At 38.1% G+C, this 19344-nt stretch overlaps 1 protein-coding gene across 1 annotated transcript in view; it reads left to right on the top strand.

Moving 5' to 3' along the window:
• Window positions 1-11636, top strand: part of LOC127697042 (complement factor H-related protein 2-like) — a 58737-nt gene extending 47101 nt beyond the window's left edge. Inside the window, 1 exon segment of the mRNA XM_052199919.1 lies at window positions 11440-11636. Within this exon segment, the coding sequence (XP_052055879.1) occupies window positions 11440-11636 (197 nt within the window).
• Window positions 11637-19344: the final 7708 nt, after the last annotated feature.

Genomic DNA, 19344 nt, shown 5'->3' with positions numbered 1-19344 from the left:
ACTGTAGCTATCTTCTGACACACCAGAACAGGGCATCAGATCCCATTACAGATTGTTGTGAGCTACCATGTGGATGCTAGGAATTGAACTCAGGACCCTCTGGAAGAACAGTCATCTCTCCAGCCTGTCTCTTATTTTTTTAAAGGTGTTTCTCATCGTGCTAAAAATCATCTTTGTTCAAACTAAAATTCATATAAGCTTCAGAGACTCAAAAAAGCCATATGACTATTGAATCCACATAAGTATAACCACAAGTTCTTAAAAATAGAATTTTCCCCAATTTTAACTTCTGCTGTAGTCTATATCTGTCCCAGCAGATTATCATATTGTTGACAGACTCCATCCAGGATCACCTGTGCACTACAGGCTTCTGAACACTGACTTGCTGAAAGCAGATATAAACGAGTCCACCATCATAATTGTTCCCTATTCTTCAATTGGGTCAACTAATCAGATGCATCTGATAAATGCCCTATTGTCCAGCCTTTGACTAGACTTTCAGCTTTTCTGGGACCCTGATAACAAAGTCCTAATGTCAGCATCGAATAATGTGTTGTCCATGTCCCACATAACAAGCTGAATTAAAAAAAAAAAATTCTCAGTAGTAATTTTTGAGTCGAAGATTTGTGTCACCAAGCCAACTCAAGAGGGGTTGCTGAAACCCGTTCCCCTAACATAGTTGTAGTCGTTTTTGCCTCACTCCTGCCAGTTATTGAAGCAGAAAAGTAACTTGACTCAGAATAAACTCATGCTGCCAACATACCCTGTTATGCTCTTTTTGGCTAATATCCATTTATCAGTGAGTACATACCATGTGTGTTGTGACTGGGTTACTCCTTTTTTTTTTTTTTCTATGTCACCAGTCCCAGTAACTCCAATCTCATTGAAAGCAGTAATTTTGTTGCTTAAATAGAGTAAAATGTCCATATATTTTCTGCTAAGATCTCTCTGATTATGCTAATTTCTGTAAAAATTTCTTTAAATGTGGTCAATAAGATGCCTCATACTATCTGGAATTCTAGTCTGGTGCTATTTGTCTTCCAATAAGAAGTGTTAACCTTTTCAATTATATTCCTCTGCCCCCTCATTGTTTGTGTGTGGCACTCACTTTGCTTTCTTTTATTTACAAATGTATTATACTCCTTTTCAAAGATCATACTTTCATTGCCTTTTCCTCATTCGGTTTCTGATTGATTTCAGTTCATCGTTTTAGGTTTTCACAATTTGGGCTTGTGTTAATATTTACTTGCTTTTCCAAGTTAACAAAGTGAAAATGCTTACTGAATTTTATTCTTTACTTAGTTTTACCATTTATTCTTTTCCAGCTGTTTGATGGTGGTTTTGTCTCTTTCCTGCTTTCTCACAATATTTTGTCTAATATTTTCTTTGAGATTTACACAAAATATTCAATGTGTTTTTTATTTGAATTCCTTTTTTTTTTCCACAGATGGTAGTGAATTCATTCTTTTTTTTCTTTTTTTTTTTTTTAGGTATATTCTTTATTTACACTTCAAATGTCCCCTTTCCTGGTTTCCCCTCCCCCGAAAATCCCTTAAGCCATCTCCCCTTCCCCAATCAACCCACCCCCTGCTTCCCTGTCCTTGTATTCCTCTACACTACAGTATCAAGTCTTTCCAGGACCAAGGGCCTCTCCCCAATTTGGTGCCCAACAAGATCATCCTCTGTTGCTAATGTGTCTAGGGCCATAGGTAACTCCAAGTGTACTCTTTGATTGAAGGTTTTGTCCCTGGGAGCTCTGGGAGTATTTGGTGACTCATATTGTTGTTCTTCCCATGGCGTTGCAAATCCCTTCAGGTCCTTTGGTCCTTTCTCTATCTCATCCATTGGCTCAGTTCGATGGCTGGCTAAGAGATTCCCCCTCTTTATTTGTCATGTACTAGCAGAGCCTCTCAGGTGACAGCTATATCGGGCTCCTATCAGCAAGCACTTGTGAGCATCCACAATAGTGTCTGGGTTTTGTAATTGTATATGGAATGGTTTCCTAAATGGGGTAGTATCTGGATGGTCTTTCTTTCAGACTCTGCTCCACACTTTGTCTTTGTATCTCCTTCTGTGGGCATTTTGTTCCTCCTTCTAAGAAGGACTAGAGTATCCATACTTTGTTCTTACTCCTTCTTGGGCATCATTTGATATGTGAATTGTGTCTTGGGCATTCCAAGCTTCTAGATTAATATCCACTTATCAGTGAGTGCATACCATGAGTGTTCTTTTGTGATTGGGTTACCTCACTCAGAAGAAGCAAATTGTGTATTGGAATGAAGTCAAATAACTGAAAGAAATTTCACAATTTCTTTTGTAAGTAAATTTTTCATGCAATATAATTTTACCATGTAGATTTCATAATGAAATATCTATTATCCAGTTGATAGAAAAATGGAATCGAGAGATTTATTTTTACACTTTCATGTTCAGTTGCACAGAAGCTGAGGAACTATCATTGTGGCATAAGATTCAATAAACTTATTATTTCTTCTGATCTTTGAGCTTTAACATCTATTGTATTTTAGGCATGCACTTATAATGACATTTCAAAATTTTTCATACTGGAGTTTGTACCACTTATGTGGATAAATTTTCTGAGATTATCACCCAACCCCTATAACCCTAATGGGATAAATGACTCTATGTCCATAAAATAATCTATTTATTTTCATACACACACAAACGTACATACACATACACACACACACACACACACACACACATTATATATATATATACATACTTATATGTGTGTGTGTATGTGTTCTGATCTTCCATAGGACTATTGATCTATTTGAACATATTGAATACATTTTATAAGAGATTATGAGTGAATCAAATATTGCTTTGTTTGAAAAATTCACAGCAGAGTATCACTGTATATCTTTAAACCTACAATTTGGTTTTTTAGGCAAGGGGTGTGTGTGTTTGCCCAGCAATGTTAATGATTTTTTTATTATTCTATGTCTGTGCACAAATAACTGATGAATATTTTTAATAACATTTTTATTGTAAATCCTTAAGCCAAACATGGTCTAAACACATATTTACCTTTTTCTCACTCTTTTCCCTTTTGAGACATGTTCAAAGCCGAATAGAGAAACAGGGAATGGATTTCTTTCTGAATGTTATTTTTTTTATTCGATATAATTTATTTACATTTCAAATGATTTCCCCTTTTCTAGCCCCCCCCACTCCCCGAAAGTCCCGTAAGCCCCCTTCTCTTCCCCTGTCCTCCCTCCCACAAGAAAGCATTGTATAGGGGTAACCAGGGATGTGTAACAGCAAATGAAGAATCGACAGAATCACTTACCTGCCTGCAAAACAAATGGGCAGTTCAACTGCCATGCATTAGTGAGTACATCATTGCATTACTCCCATTATATTACTGATGTATCAAAGTTTAGCTTTATTCTCTTTTTAAGATGATGATGTTATTTCAGTTGGAAGATAAGTTTTAAATTTAAAAATTTTACACCACTATTTGTTTTTCTTTGGACTGATGCCTTCTATTCTAATGCTTTAAAACACCATATAAGTTTAAGTCTTAAAGGATTCTTTGACCAGCTGACATTTTTTTAAATATTTTTATTTTCTATATTCTTTGTTTACATTCCAAATGATTTCCCCTTTCCTGGATCCCCCCCTCCCCATATGTCCCATAAACCTTCTTCTCTCCATCCATTCTCCAATCAGTTCCCTACTTTTTTTCTCTGTCCTTATATTCCCCTCCAATGCTAGATAAGCTGACATTTTTAAAGGTGTTCAGTTCACATATCCAAGCCTTTGTTACCAAAGGTAAAGGTGAAAATTATAGTAAAGGTGTATGTCCATGTTTTAAATCATAGAATATGTGATAACTTTTATAATATGGATTTGATACTATAGGTTAAAGGTCAATGTCTCGATGTTGCCCTCTTAGAAAAGCTTTCCACATATCTTTATATTGAAAAGAAAAATAGTAATTTCAGATAGTAGCAAATTCAGATAGTAGAAAGTTTCCCTTGTTTTAGGAACTTATGAAAGTTTTCTAAAAATAATTAATTCACAATTATTATTTATTTTTTAATTCTTATCTATATGTGCCACTGCAAGTAGGCAGTTTCTTTATTTTCAAGACATTGGAGTATTTACTGTTAATCTATCACATATCTTGATCTTCAATTTTTTTTGACAAGCACACATTATTGACAAAACATAAATTAAGTTTTCTGGCTTTCTGATCACGTCAAGTTGAACATGAATACCTATATATTACACTTTTGCCACCAGCTGCCTAGAAGTAGCTAGTTCACTACACAGCTTGCATATAGCTCAACATGTTAGAGAATGTCTCTTCCAACAGACTCCATTAGTCTTAAGCTGTTCCCATCAGTTATGCTGGTTCCAGCTACTGAGTATGGTCAAAATGGAGAGTATTTGTTTCTATTATATCATTATATTAATTTTATGATCCTATGTATATTTGCATGCATGTATGTGCTTATGGGTATATGTTCGCCACATTTGAACACACAGATGTCAGATGCTTTTGAGAGTCCACTCACTCTTTTCATCATGTGAGCATCTATTAATATCTTATCTATATTATTAGTTCTAAACTCTTATCTTGCTTATTAGAAAGCTAGCTAGTGATATTTTTCAAGAACTACTCAATATAACTTGTATGTACTCACTGATAAGTGAATATTAGCCCAGAAGCTTGGACTACCCAAGATACAACTCACAGACCAAATGAAGCTCAAGAATGAAGAACAAAGTATGGATACTCTGGTCCTTCCTAGAAGGGAAACAAAATACCCACAGTAAGAAATACAGAGACAAAGTGGAGAACAGAGACTGAGGGAAAGACCAGAGACTGCCTTACCTAGGGATCCATCTTATATACAGTTATAAAACCCAGACACTATTGTGGAAACCAACAAATGCTTGCTGAGAGGAGCCTGATATAGCAGTCACCTGGGAGACTCTGCCAGTGCATGAAAAATACAGAGGGGGACATTCTCAGCCAACCATTAAACTGAGCACAGGGTCCCCAATGGACGAGCTAGAGAAAGGACACAAGGAGCTGAAGGGGTTTGCAACCTCATAGGAGGAACAATATGAACCACCTAGTACCCCACCCCCCAGAGCTCTCAGGGACTAAACCGCCAACCAAAGAGTACACATGGAGGGACACATACCTCCAGATGGATATGTAGCAGAGGATGGCATTGTTGCACATCAAAGGGAGGAGAGGTTCTTGGTCCTAAGAAGGCTAGATGCCCCAGTATAGGGGAATGCCAGTACAAGGAAGTGGGAGTAGGTGGATTGGTGAGCAGGGAGAGGGAGGATGGGTTAGGGGATTTTCAGAAGGGGTGGGGGAACCAAGAAAGGGGAAAGGGAGAACCAAGAAAGGAGGCATTTGAAATGTAGACAAAGAATATATCTAATAAATCAAGTAGAAACAAAGAGAACCATACAAAAAATCAACAAAACCAGGAGCTGGTTCTTTGAGAAAATTAACAAGATAGATAAACCCTTAGCCAGACTGACCAAAGGGCACAGAGAAAGTATCCAAATTAACAAACTTAGAAATGAAAAGGGAGATATAACAACAGAAACTGAGGAAATCCAAAAAATCATCAGATCCTACTACAAGAGCCTGTACTCAACACAACTGGAGAATCTGGAGGAAATGGACAATTTCCTTGACAGATATCAAATACCAAAATTAAATCAGGACCAACTAGACCATCTAAACAGTCCCATAATGCCTAAAGAAATAGAATGAGTCATAGAAAGTCTTCCAACCAAAAAAAGCACAGGACCAGATGGTTTCAGTGCAGAATTCTACCAGACCTTCAAAGAAGGGTTAACACCAATACTCTTCAAACTATTCCACAAAATAGAAACAGAAAGAACACTACCCAATTCCTTCTACGAAGCCACAATTACTCTGATACCAAAGCCACACAAAGACCCAACAAAGAAAGAGAACTTCAGACCAATTTCCCTTATGAACATCGATGCAAATATACTCAATAAAATTCTTGCTAACCGAATCCAAGAACACATCAAAACGATCATCCACCATGATCAAGTAGGCTTTATCCCAGGAATGCAGGGTTGGTTCAATATACGGAAATCCATCAATACAATCCATTACATAAACAAACTCAAAGAACAAAACCACATGGTCATTTCATTGGATGCTGAAAAAGCATTTGACAAAATTCAGCATCCTTTCATGCTTAAAGTCTTGGAGAGAACAGGAATTCAAGGCCCATACCTAAACATAGTAAAAGCAATATACAGCAAACCGGTAGCCAGGATCAAACTAAATGGAGAGAAACTTGAAGCAATCCCACTGAAATCAGGGACCAGACAAGGCTGCCCCCTTTCTCCTTATCTTTTCAATATTGTAATTGAGGTACTAGCTCGGGCAATTCGACAACATAAGGAGGTCAAAGGAATACAAATTGGAAAGGAAGAAGGCAAACTATCATTATTTGCAGACGACATGATAGTCTACCTAAGTGACCCAAAAAACTCCACTAGAGAGCTCCTATAGCTGATAAACAACTTCAGCAAAGTGGCAGGTTATAAAATCAACTCATGCAAATCAGTGGCCTTCCTATACTCAAAGGATAAGCAGGCTGAGAAAGCAATTAGGGAAATGACCCCCTTCACAATAGCCACAAACAGTATAAAGTATCTTGGGGTGACTCTTACCAAACATGTGAAAGATCTGTATGACAAGAACTTCAAGACTCTGAAGAAGGAAATGGAAGAAGACCTCAAAAAATGGGAAAACCTCCCATGCTCATGGATCAGTAGAATCAATATAGTTAAAATGGCCATTTTGCCTAAAGCAATATACAGATTCAATGCAATGCCCATCAAAATCCCAACTCAATTCTTCACAGAGTTAGAAAGAGCAATTATCAAATTCATCTGGAACAACAAAAAACCCAGGATAGCTAAAACTATTCTCAGGAACAAAAGAAAATCTGGGGGAATCAGTATCCCTGACCTCAAGCAATACTACAGAGCAATAGTGTTAAAAACTGCATGGTATTGGTACAGTGACAGGCAGGAGGATCAATGGAACAGGATTGAAGATCCAGAAATGAACCCACACACCTATGGCCACTTGATCCTCGACAAAGAGGCTGAAAATATCCAATGGAAAAAAGATAGCCTTTTCAACAAATGGTGCTGGTTCAACTGGAGGTCAGCATGCAGAAGAATGTGAATTGATCCATCCTTGTCTCCTTGTACTAAGCTCAAATCCAAATGGATCAAGGACCTCCACATAAAGCCAGACACTCTGAAGCTAATAGAAAAGAAACTGGGGAAGACCCTTGAGGACATCGGTACAGGGAGAAAGTTTCTGAACAGAACACCAATAGCGTATGCTCTAAGAGCAAGAATTGACAAATGGGACCTCATAAAATTACAAAGTTTCTGTAAGGCAAAGGACACCATCAAGAGGACAAATCGGCAACCAACAAATTGGGAAAAGATCTTCACCAATCCTACATCAGCTAGAGGGCTAATATCCAATATATATAAAGAACTCAAGAAGTTAGACTCCAGAAAACCGAACAACCCTATTAAAAAATGGGGTACAGAGTTAAACAAAGAATTCTCACCTGAAGAACTTCGGATGGTGGAGAAGCATCTTAAAAAATGCTCAACTTCATTAGTCATTAGGGAAATGCAAATCAAAACAACCCTGAGATTTCATCTTACACCAGTCAGAATGGCTAAGATTAAAAATTCAGGAGACAGCAGGTGTTGGAGAGGGTGTGGAGAAAGAGGAACACTCCTCCACTGCTGGTGGGGTTGCAAATTGGTACAACCACTCTGGAAATCAGTCTGGCGGTTCCTCCGAAAACTGGGCACCTCACTTCCAGAAGATCCTGCTATACCACTCCTGGGCATATACCCAGAGGATTCCCCACCATGTAATAAGGATACATGCTCTACTATTTTCATAGAAGCCCTATTTATAATTGCCAGATGCTGGAAAGAACCCAGGTATCCCTCAACAGAAGAGTGGATGCAAAAAATGTGGTATATCTACACAGTGGAGTACTATTCAGCCATTAGAAACAATGAATTCATGAAATTCTTAGGCAAATGGATGGAGCTAGAGAACATCATACTAAGTGAGGTAACCCAGACTCAAAAGGTGAATCATGGTATGCACTCACTAATAAGTGGTTATTAACCTAGAAAACTGGAATACCCAAAACATAATCCACACATCAAATGAGGTACAAGAAGAAAGGAGGAGTGGCCCCTGGTTCTGGAAAGACTCAGTGAAACAGTATTCGGCAAAACCAGAACGGGGAAGTGGGAAGGGGTGGGTGGGAGGACAGGGGAAGAGAAGGGGGCTTACGGGACTATTGGGCAAAATCAGATAGGAAAAAGGGAGACATAACAACAGATACTGAGAAAATCCAAAAAAATCATCATATCCTACTACAAAAGCCTATATTCAACAAAACTGGAAAATCTAGATGAAATAGATAATTTTCTAGACAGATATCAGGTACCAAAATTGAATCAGGATCAGATAAATTATCTAAGCAATCCCATAACCCCTAAAGAGCAATAGAAGCAGTCATTAATCTCTCTCTCTCTCTCTCTCTCTCTCTCTCTCTCTCTCTCTCTCTCTCTCTCTCTCACACACACACACACACACACACACACACACACACACACACACAAAGCCCAGGACCAGATAGGTTGAATGGAGAGTTCTATCAGACCTTCAAAGAAGACCTGACACCAATACTCCTCAAACTATTTCACAAAATAGAAACAGAAGGAACACTACCAAATTCATTCTATGAAGCAGCCACAATTACAGTGATACCTAAACCACACAGAGACCCCACAAAGAAAGAAAACTTTAGACCAATTTCCATTATGAATATTGATGCAAAAATACTCAGTAAAATTCTTGCCAACTGAATCCAAGAACACATCAAAATGATCATCCACCATGATCAAGTAGGCTTCATTCCAGGAATGCAGGGATGGTTCAATATACAGAAATCCATCAATGTAATCCACTATAAAAACAGACTCAAAGATATAAAAGATATTTTATTAGATGAAATATCATATCATTTCATTAGATGATGAGAAAGCATTTGACAAAATCCAACACCTCTTCATGATAAAAATCTTGGAAAGATCAGGAAATCAAGGTCCATACATAAACACAGTAAAAGCAATATACAGCAAACCAGTAGCCAACATCAAACTAAATGGAGAGGCACTCGATGAAATCCTACTGAAATCACAGACTAGACCAGTCTATCCACTCTCTCCCTACCTGTTCAATATAGTACTCTAGTTCCTAGCCAGAGCAATTAGACAACAACAGCAGGTCAAAGGGATACAGATTGGAAAGAAAGAAGTCAAATACAGTATTTTCAACAAATGATGCTAGGTCAACTGGTAGTCAACATGTAGAAGGATGCAAATTGATCCGTTCTTATCTCCATTTACAAAGCTCAAGTCCAAGTAGATTAAGGACCTCTGCATAAAACCAGATACACTGAATCTGATAAAAGAGAAAGTGCAGAAGATCCTGGAGCACATGGGCACAACAGAAAATTTCCATATCATCACTAATTGTAGATGGTATGATGGTGTATTTAAGTGACCCCCAAAATTCCACCAGAGAACTCATAAACCTGATAAACAACTTCAGAAAAGTGGATGGATACAAAATTAGCTCAAACAAATCAGTAGCCTTTCTATACTCAAAAGATAAAGAGGCTGAGAAAAAAATTATGGAACTGACAAGCTTCACAATAGTCACAAATAATATAAAATACTTTGCTGTGACTCTAAACAAGCAAGTGTATAATCTGTATAACAATAACTTCAAGACTCTGAAGAAGAAATTGAAGAAGATCTCAGAAGATGGAAAGATCTCCAATGCTCATGCATTGTCAGGGTCTATAGATTCAATGCAATCCCCATCAAAATTCCAACTCAATTCTTCATAGAGTTAGAAAGAGCAAATTCATCTGGAATAAAAAAAATCCCAGGATAGTGAAAACTATTCTTAACAATAAACTTCTGGGGCAATTAGTATCCTGAACCTCAAGCAGTACTACAGAGCAATAGTGATAAAAACTGCATGGTATTGGCACAGTGATAGGCAGGGAAATCAATGGAATGAAGCCTACTTGATCATGGTGGATGATCATTTTGATGTGTTCTTGGAATGGAATTTCAGAAATGAAACACATACACATGGTCACTTGATCTTTGACAAAAGAGCTAAAACCATCCATTGAAAAAAAGACAGCATTTTCAACAAATGGTGCTGTGTCAACTGGTAGTCAACATGTAGAAGAATGTAAATTGACCCATTCTTATCTCCCTGTACAAAGCTCAAGTCCAAGTGGATCAAGGATCAAGGACCAAGGACCTCCACATATACTGACTCTAATAGAAGAGAAAGTGAGGAGCACATGGGCACAGCAGAAAATTTCCTGAAGAGAACACCAATAGCTTATGCTCTAAGACAAGAATTGACAAATGGGACCTCATAAAATTGCAAAGCTTCTGTAAGGCAAAGAACACTGTCAATAAGACAAAACAGCAACCAACAGATTGAGAAAAAATTTTTACCAATCGTACATCCAATGGAGGATGTAATATCCAATATATACAAAGAACTCAAGAAGTTAAACTCCAAAGAACCAAATAACCCTATTAAAAATGGGGTACAGAGCTAAACAAAGAATTCTCAACTGCGGAATATCAGATGACTGAGAAAGACCTAAAGAAATGTTCAATATCCCTAATCTTCAGGGAAAAGCAAATCAAAACAACCCTGAGATTCCACCTCACACCAGTCAGCCAAAATGCAAAACTCAGGGAACAGCAGATGTTGGAAAGGATGTGGAAAAAGAGGAACACTCCTCCACTGTCACTTGGCCAGTTTTGTTATTTGATAGATTTATTTTTAAAAATCTCTCAAAATAAAATTAATTATGCATTTATAGTTACTTCTTAGTGACTATATCATGAATATTGGTGGAGGCAATTATGATAGGGTTTCTACTTGCAATATTTTTAATAATTGTCATATCATTGAACTTTAGATTTGAGTATCATATATGTCATACCTCAAATTGTAAAACTTTGCTCACAACCTAAATCAAGGTAAACAGCCATAAATATCATGAAATGCAAATAACTGATGTTAGAAATGCCCAATGATGAGATCTAATTATCACATTAAACATCATGTTTATATCATTTAATGTTCTATATTTACTTGACTCTATGTGCTATCCTTATAGGTTTATTAAAGAGTTTGTCAAAGAATGCCTTAAATATATAAATACACACTACTTGAAAACTGGATCTCTGTAGCTTCATGTATTGATATTTAATTGTATGTTTTTCTTTTAGATCCATGTATAATATCAACAGAAATTATGGAAAAACGTAACATAACTTTCAGATGGAAAGAAAGACAAAAGCAGTATTACCAATCAGGGGAGATGCAAGAATTTAAGTGTAAAAATGGACATCATCTAGCAACAACTCAACCATTAAATACAACATGCATTAATGGTTACATCAATTACCCCACTTGCACAAAATAACATTAAAAATATTAGTAGAATTTAAGCATACACCTTTGTTCAGTTAAGGTGCATGCATATTATCAATACAGTGAGAGCTTTACTTTCAAACCCTTATTTAGCTCATTTTAATTCATAACTATAAACTGGTCTACATATATGGTGATTAATCTGGGAACTAAGAGACTGTAGGACTGTAGACACAAAGGCAAAAGAAGTTTCTTTAAAGCTTCTAATTCCAAATGTGATATATCCTAGCATAAAAACCAGTAGCAATAATTAGATATAATTACTTCTCTATTTGTCTCTATCTACCACTCTTCTAAGCTTCTTTCAAAGCTTCTGCTACACCTTTTGTTGTAAGGTTATGATTCACAGTGAACACAAAACATGTTCCCAGACTTCAAAACTGTGTCATTTCACAAATATTTAAGAAAATGTCATAGTTTATATTACTAGTGAATATAAATAATTCTGTGTATTGCATTTGTTCCTAATTAATAAATATGAAGAATTTTGTGAGTGAACTTCTAAATATGTACTTTTATACTTTAAAATTTTTCAAATTATACAAATGACAAATTTTGATTATATGTATGATTACATTGATCATCAGAATATTGTCATTAAAACCTATGAATATTTTGTGCAACTTACAAACAGGCAAGAATTACATACTCTCCTCAAACATATAAAGAAAAAATACAGGTTGAATACAATAAACATGTTTCAAGAAATGGTAGGCATGTCAGTTACAGCTTCTCCTCCAAGGCTATTTCTATCCCCTGGGACTTGGCCTCATAGGGTAGTCCCAAAATTCCCCTGAGGTTTTATCTTTTATCCATTCTTTCTAGCCTTTCTTATAATTTCTTTTGTTGTTGTTGTTGATGTTGCTTAATATACACTTACTGAACAGTTCTATACCAGGCGCCTCATAGCCACCACACATGGTTAGAAATCAGGGATCTCAAAGCCACTACACATGGTTACAGAGCAGAGTAGGCAACAGCAACCCAAAGGTGAAACTACATCCTCAACAAAAGTGAGACCAAAAATGTACAAGAACCCCAAATGCAATAACTCTAGATACGAAGATACTAATCCAAGAACATAAACATGAATAAACAAGGCCATATGCTTTCTTGAGAAGACAGCAGACCTATTTTAGCATGCCATTTGAAAAACGATTGATCTTACCGATTCCCGCTGGTGTGAGGTGAAATCTCAGGGTTGTTTTGATTTGCATTTCCCTGATGATTAAGGATGTTGAACATTTCTTTAGGTCTTTCTCAGCCATCTGCTATTCCTCAGTTGAGAATTCTTTGTTTAGCTCTGTACCCCATTTTGAAATAGGATTATTTGGTTCTCTAGAGTCAAACTTAAGTTCTTTGTAGACATTAGATATTAGCTCTCTATCTGATGTAGGAGTGGTAAAGATCTTTTCCTAATGTGTTGGTTGCTGTTTTGTCGTATTGACAGTGTCCTTTGCCTTACAGAAGCTTTGCAATTTTATGAGGTCCCATTTGTCAATTCTTGGTCTTAGAGCATAAGCTATTGGTGTTTTTCAGGAAATTTTCTGCTGTGCCCATGTGCTCCAGGATCTTCCCCACTTTCTCTTCTATTAGATCCAGTGTATTTGGTTTTATGTGGAGGTCCTTGATCACTTGAACTTGAGCTTTGTACAGTGAGATAAGAATGGGTCAAGTTACATTCTTCTACATGTTGACTACCAGTTGACACAGCACCATTTGTTGAAAATGTTGTCTCTTTTCCACTGGATGGTTTTAGCCCCTTTGTCAAAGATCAAGTGACCACAGGTGTGTGGTTTCATTTCTGGTTCTTCAGTTCTATTCCATTGATCTACCTGCCTGTCACTATACCAATACCATGAAGTTTTTATCACTATTACTCTGTAGTACTGCTTGAGGTCCAGGATACTAATTCACCCAGAAGTTCTTTAATTGTTAAGAATAGTCTTCACCATCCTGGGGTTTTTGTTATTCCAGATGAATTTGCAAATTGCTCTTTCTAACTCTATGAAGAATTTAGTTGGAATTTTGATGGGGATTGCATTAAATTTATACATTGCTTTAGGCAAGATGGACATTTTTCCTATACTAACCCTGCCAATCTATGAGCATTGGAGATCTTTCCATCTTCTGAGATCTTCTTTAATTTCTTTCTTCAGAGACTTGGAGTTATTGTCATACAGATTTTTCACTTGCCTGCTTAGAGTCACAACAAAGTATTTTATATTATTTGTGACTATTGTGAAGAGTATCATTTTCCTAATTTCTTTCTCAGCATGTTTATCCTTTAGGTAGAGGAAAACTACTGATTTGTTTGAGTTAATTTTATATCCATGCTCTTTTCTAAAGTTGTTTATCAGGTTTATGAGTTCTCTGGTGGAATTTGGGGGGTCACTTAAGTATACTATCATATTATCTCAAATAGTGATATTTTGACTTCTTCCTTACAAATTCGTATCCCTTTGACCTGCTGTTGTTGTCTAATTGCTCTGGCTAGGAATTCGAGTACTATATTGAACAGGCAGGGAGAAAGAGGATAGCCTTGTCAGAATGGCTAAGAACAAAAACTCAGGTGACACCAGATGGCTGGCAAGGATGTGGAGAAAGAGGAACACTCCTCCATTGCCAGTAGGATTGCAAGCTAGTAAAACCACCGTGGAAATCAGTTTGGCAGATCCTCAGAAAATTGGACATAGTACTACCTGAAAACCCAGCTATACCACTCCTGGGCATATACCCATATAATAAGGACGCATGCTCCACTATGTTCATAGCAGCCTATTTTTTAAGGCTCTAAATACTGTGCTTACTTGTAAGAACACAATATGAAATAGATACATTTAATTAAAATTTGAGAATGATTTTAAAATTTTTTTATTAGATCCTTTTATAACAAATGCAGTAATATTTTCCTGAAAGTCCCATGACTTAAAACCAAAGAAATGCATAAATATTTTGAGCAAAACCCACCCAATAGCATACGGTCTTTCTTAAGGAGTTTTGCTCATTCTCTTCATCTTTCTTTTTTCTTTCTTTTCTTTTTTTTTAATTTTCTACATTCTTTGTTTACATTCCAAATGATTTCCCCTTTTCCAGTTTCCCTGTCTCCATAAGTCCCATAATCCCTATTCCTTCTGCCCATTCCCCAATCAACCCCCTCCCCTTCTCTGTCCTGGTAATCCCCTACATTGCATTGTGGCATCAAGCCTTTCCAGGAACAGGGCCCTCTCCTTCCTTCTTGGGCATCATTTGATATGTTAATTATGTCTTGTTTATTCAGAGCTTCTGGGCTAATATCCACTTATCAGTGACTGCTGTGTTGTTTTGTAATTGGGTTATCTCACTTAGGATAATATTTTTCAGTTTCAACCATTTGCCTAGGAATTTCATGAATTCATTGTTTTTAATTCCTGAGTAGTATTCCATTGTGTAAATATACCACATTTTCTGTATCCATTCCTCCACTGAGGGACATCATAGCAGCCTAATTTATAATATCCAGAAACTGAAAAGAACCCAGATGCCCCTCAGCAGATATATATTGGATATTAGCCCTCTATCAGATATAGGACTGGTAAAGATCTTTTCCCAATCTGTTGGTTGCCATTTTGTCCTATTGACAGTGTCTTTTGCCTTACAGAAGCTTTACAATTTTATGAGGTCCCATTTGTCAATTCTTGATCATAGAGCATAAGCCATTGGTGTTCTGTTCAGGAAATTTTCACCCCCAAATAAATCATACTAGCAAGCAAACAGACAAACAAAAAAACAAATCATAGAAAACATATCACTGTGAAAACTATAGTTTGGCACAGTATGTCCCACCCTGTAGCTCTCTGTCCACACATATTAACTTGCAAATGTTCATTGCAATGAGTCATTGGTCTGTTCAAAATCTCTGGCTTCTGTAAAACCATCAATGGGTTCTCATAGGAACTCCTAGTTATCTTGTTGCTGCACTGTTTTATAAAGATCCTGTAGCTTTGGAACAACAGGATTGGCCCTTTCACATGGCCCAACATTTTCAATTCAGAGCCTTGGATCTGTGCCTAAGTTTTAGCTGAGCTGGTCAGCACATAGGATCTCCCTTTTCCATACCACCAGAGCTATAAAAAGCTATAAAAAGCTGAAAACAATAATAAAATTTGGTGTAGCCATTTCTACTACATCCAGCATGTGTGGTGTGTGTGTGTGTGTGTGTGTGTGTGTGTGTGTGTGTGAGAGAGAGAGAGAGAGAGAGAGAGAGAGAGAGAGAGACTTGAGGGACTCAGACCTGTACAGAGTCATATTGGGGTGTTATGCCACGTGGTAAGAACTTGACATTGGCCAAGGACAAGGGCTTAAGGCAGGAATCTGACATTAGGACATAATAGGGAAGTAGGTTACAGCAGGAATTTTTATCCTAGGGTGGAGTGCTCAGAGTGAATTTGACATTGGTCAAGGTGAACTTCTCCTAGCCTTTGTAGAGCATGGAATCCCATGCTAGTCAGGATCCTGCTCCACCTAGGGTGGAGCACTCAGAGTGAAGGTGAAGTTCATTGTTCCTCCAGATCTACAAACTCCTGAATTAAGCAGGTGACCAGCCCAGCCCAGAAGCCGGAGCAGCAGTGGAGACAACGCCCAGCAAACAGCCAGACCACTTCCCTGACCCTCCCCCCCCCCCCCACATGCCAAGGGCTTGTCCAAACTGTTAAATGGTCTGACCTCCATTAAAGTTTCGGCCTCAATTGGTAAATTGTCCTCCTGGCCCTCCTTCTTTTCACCGCTTCCTCATCCATCCCTCAGCTTCTGCTCCAGGAACCCAGTTCAATACAACACAGACCCATCTACCAAATGTATAAATGCATGTGTCTGTCTGCTTATATGTATGTACACTTAAGAGTTAACAGATCAGAGATTGGGCGGTGGTGGCACATGCTTTTAATCCCAGCACTTGGGATTCAGAGACAGGCAGATTTCCAAGTTTGAGGCCAGCCTGGTCTACAGAGAGTTCCAGGACAGCCAGGGCTATTCAGAGAAACCCTGTCTCAAAAAAAAAAAAAAAAAAAAGATCAGAGATTCTCGCTGGGCATTCTTGCCAGGCCCAGATAATTAAGTTTTGTTCCATCAATAGTGCTGACCCCATAAATCACCTGTGGCTGTCACCTGTCCCTGGTCTACTATCAGCATAACCCCAATAACCAACACCATAATCCCTTTTGTTGCCTACCTCAGTCAACCTTCTATTGTTGGCCTTTGGCACACAACAAGAGTAATTTTCATAAAATAGATTGCTTAAATGAAGTAACAATTTTACAGAATTCCTAATACGATTATTTAAATCATAGTTTTAGAAAGTTGGGATATTTGATAGAAAGTTTAAGGAGATAGTGAAAGGATAGAAAATAATACAGCCTAACTCTAATAACCCCAAGAAGTCAGAAGTTTAAAATGCTATCTCACTTTGTTAGAAACTAAGTAAAAGTTCACATTCCAGAGCCCGCCCTTTGTTTAGACCTAGCAGAAAGGCCTTGAATAGGTGATCCTGGCCCCACTGGGTAATTGGAAATGGGCTAAGCTTATCTTGCTTCTGTAAACTGCTTACGCCATTACCCCTAAGCAGGTGTTCACGCAGCTATAGACATTCAAGAAAACAGGAAACTAATTGGTCTACTGAGTGCGGCCTCTGATAATTTAAACTGATTGGCCTAAAAACTATGGAGTGGTACAAATCATTTTGGCTCACATTTTGCAAACTCTCCATGCTAGGAAACGATTGGTTTGTGATTCGCAAGCTTTGTCGTAAACTTATAAAAGCTGTCGCGACTGGCTCGCATTTTGTGGGCTCTCCATGCTAAGAAATGATTGGTTTGTGATTCGTGGACTTTGTCTGTGATTCGTGGGCTTTGTCATAAACTTATAAAAGCTGTTGCAATTCAGCAGGCACTCGTGGTCCACAGTCCTCTAGCCCTGCGTGGTGTATGGCTGTGGAACCCAGAATTCTGGAATAAAGAAATCCTCATATTATTGCATCAAGACCATTTCTCGCAAGTGATTTGGGTGTCACCTTCTGGGCCATGGAGTTCTGGGGCACCCTCACTTTTTGGGGTTTTACAATGGTTTACATTGTTTTGCCAGAAAAAAATATAATAAAGCTATAATGAACAGTACAATGTGCCCCCTCATTGCAGAGTAGTGAGTGATACATAGGGTAGAAAAAGAGCACTTTGAGCTTTCAAGTGTATTTGGAAAAATATAGGTTGGGGAAAATCTAATGATCAAAGAAAACACTCACTCTAGGTTGAGTCCAAGTACTTTGATCTTGTAATCTAAGGATGTAATCACGAGTTTTGGTGTGCACCAAAAAAGGACGAGGTTATAAACAAAAGGTAAATAATTCTATTATGAATATAAGATTAAAGAATAGATGATTAACCACTTTAGCTGAACAAACCTTCAAAACTAAGATATAAGGGAGATGATCTGTTTAATGGTAAATAAAACTGCTGTCAGCTAAGCATTGAACTTGTTAATGCAGACTTGACTTGCTTAAACTTGCTTCATCGGTGACTAAAGAGTTATTGGACTGGGGTTACAATGAACTTGTGGAGAGAAAAGGAGATGGGCAATGTTTAGTTAGGTATGCAGTCCAAAAGAAGACTACAAAATTTAATAATCCTGTTGTAATTTTCTTTTATGTAATGATTTTAATCTATTCTTGGAGAACACATTCTTGAGATGATTATTTTTGAAGAATATGTAACTTGTGTCTATGAGGTAATCTTTTTTTCTTAAAAAGAGAATTTTTGTCTTGGGTGATATAAAAAAAGCTAAAAGAAAAAAATTAAGCTGTTGGAGCTTAATTTTCCAACTCTGTGTGTGTGTGTGTGTGTGTGTGTGTGTGTGTGTGTGTGTGTGTGTGTGTGTATGTGTGTGTGTGTGTGTGTTTTCCCCTCTTTTGGCAGCCCCAGAAAGTTCTTCGTTGGCCCCAGAGAATTAAGTTTTGTTCCCTCAGAGAAAAGCCTGCTGAGTGTTAATCTCCCAGTCTGTGCCCCTCTTCAGTTTTTCTGACCTGTTGAAGCTAGTCACTTCAATGCTGCCATCCACAGGAGGCAGGATCAACTCTTCTGCTCTCATGCCTTCAGTGCCAGCTCACAGCACCAGTGCCTCCACAGCCACCTCTACTGTGCTGCTCAGTTAAGGCTCAGGGTCAACTCTCCCAAGTGCTGTTGAGCCAGATCTCCCACTCTCACATCCTCAGGACTGGCTCACCTGTGGCCAATTCCACAATGTTGCCCAGGCAAGGTGCAGAACCCACTTTCCAGAGTGCTACAGCCAGTGAGGGGACAGGGCTGGCTCTCCCATTTTTATGATCTGATCACCACCCAGATACTGAGGGTGGTGAGAGGCAAGAGGAGGAGGGCATCATTCCAACACCCATGCCACTTCATGGCAAACATGTGGCAGGGCCAGCTTTTCTTGAGCTCTCGCCCTTGCCCTAGTGGCTAACACATGTGAGACCCCCCACAAAAAGGGTTAGCTCTGCTGTTCTGTCCAGGCAAGGTACAGGACAGAGTGCTACAGCAGTAAGGGCAGAGGTAGCTTTCCAAAGCAGCTTTACCAAATGCCAGAGGATTCAAGGGGTTGCAGGGGACATCACCTCTGAATCTGCGCCACCCTACAGCAAATGAGTGGCAGAGTCAGCTCTCCCACACTCCCTC

Source organism: Apodemus sylvaticus, chromosome 12, assembly GCF_947179515.1.
Source record: "Apodemus sylvaticus chromosome 12, mApoSyl1.1, whole genome shotgun sequence".
NCBI classification, from domain to species: Eukaryota; Metazoa; Chordata; class Mammalia; order Rodentia; family Muridae; genus Apodemus; species Apodemus sylvaticus.
This window is presented reverse-complemented; position numbering and strand designations above follow the sequence as displayed.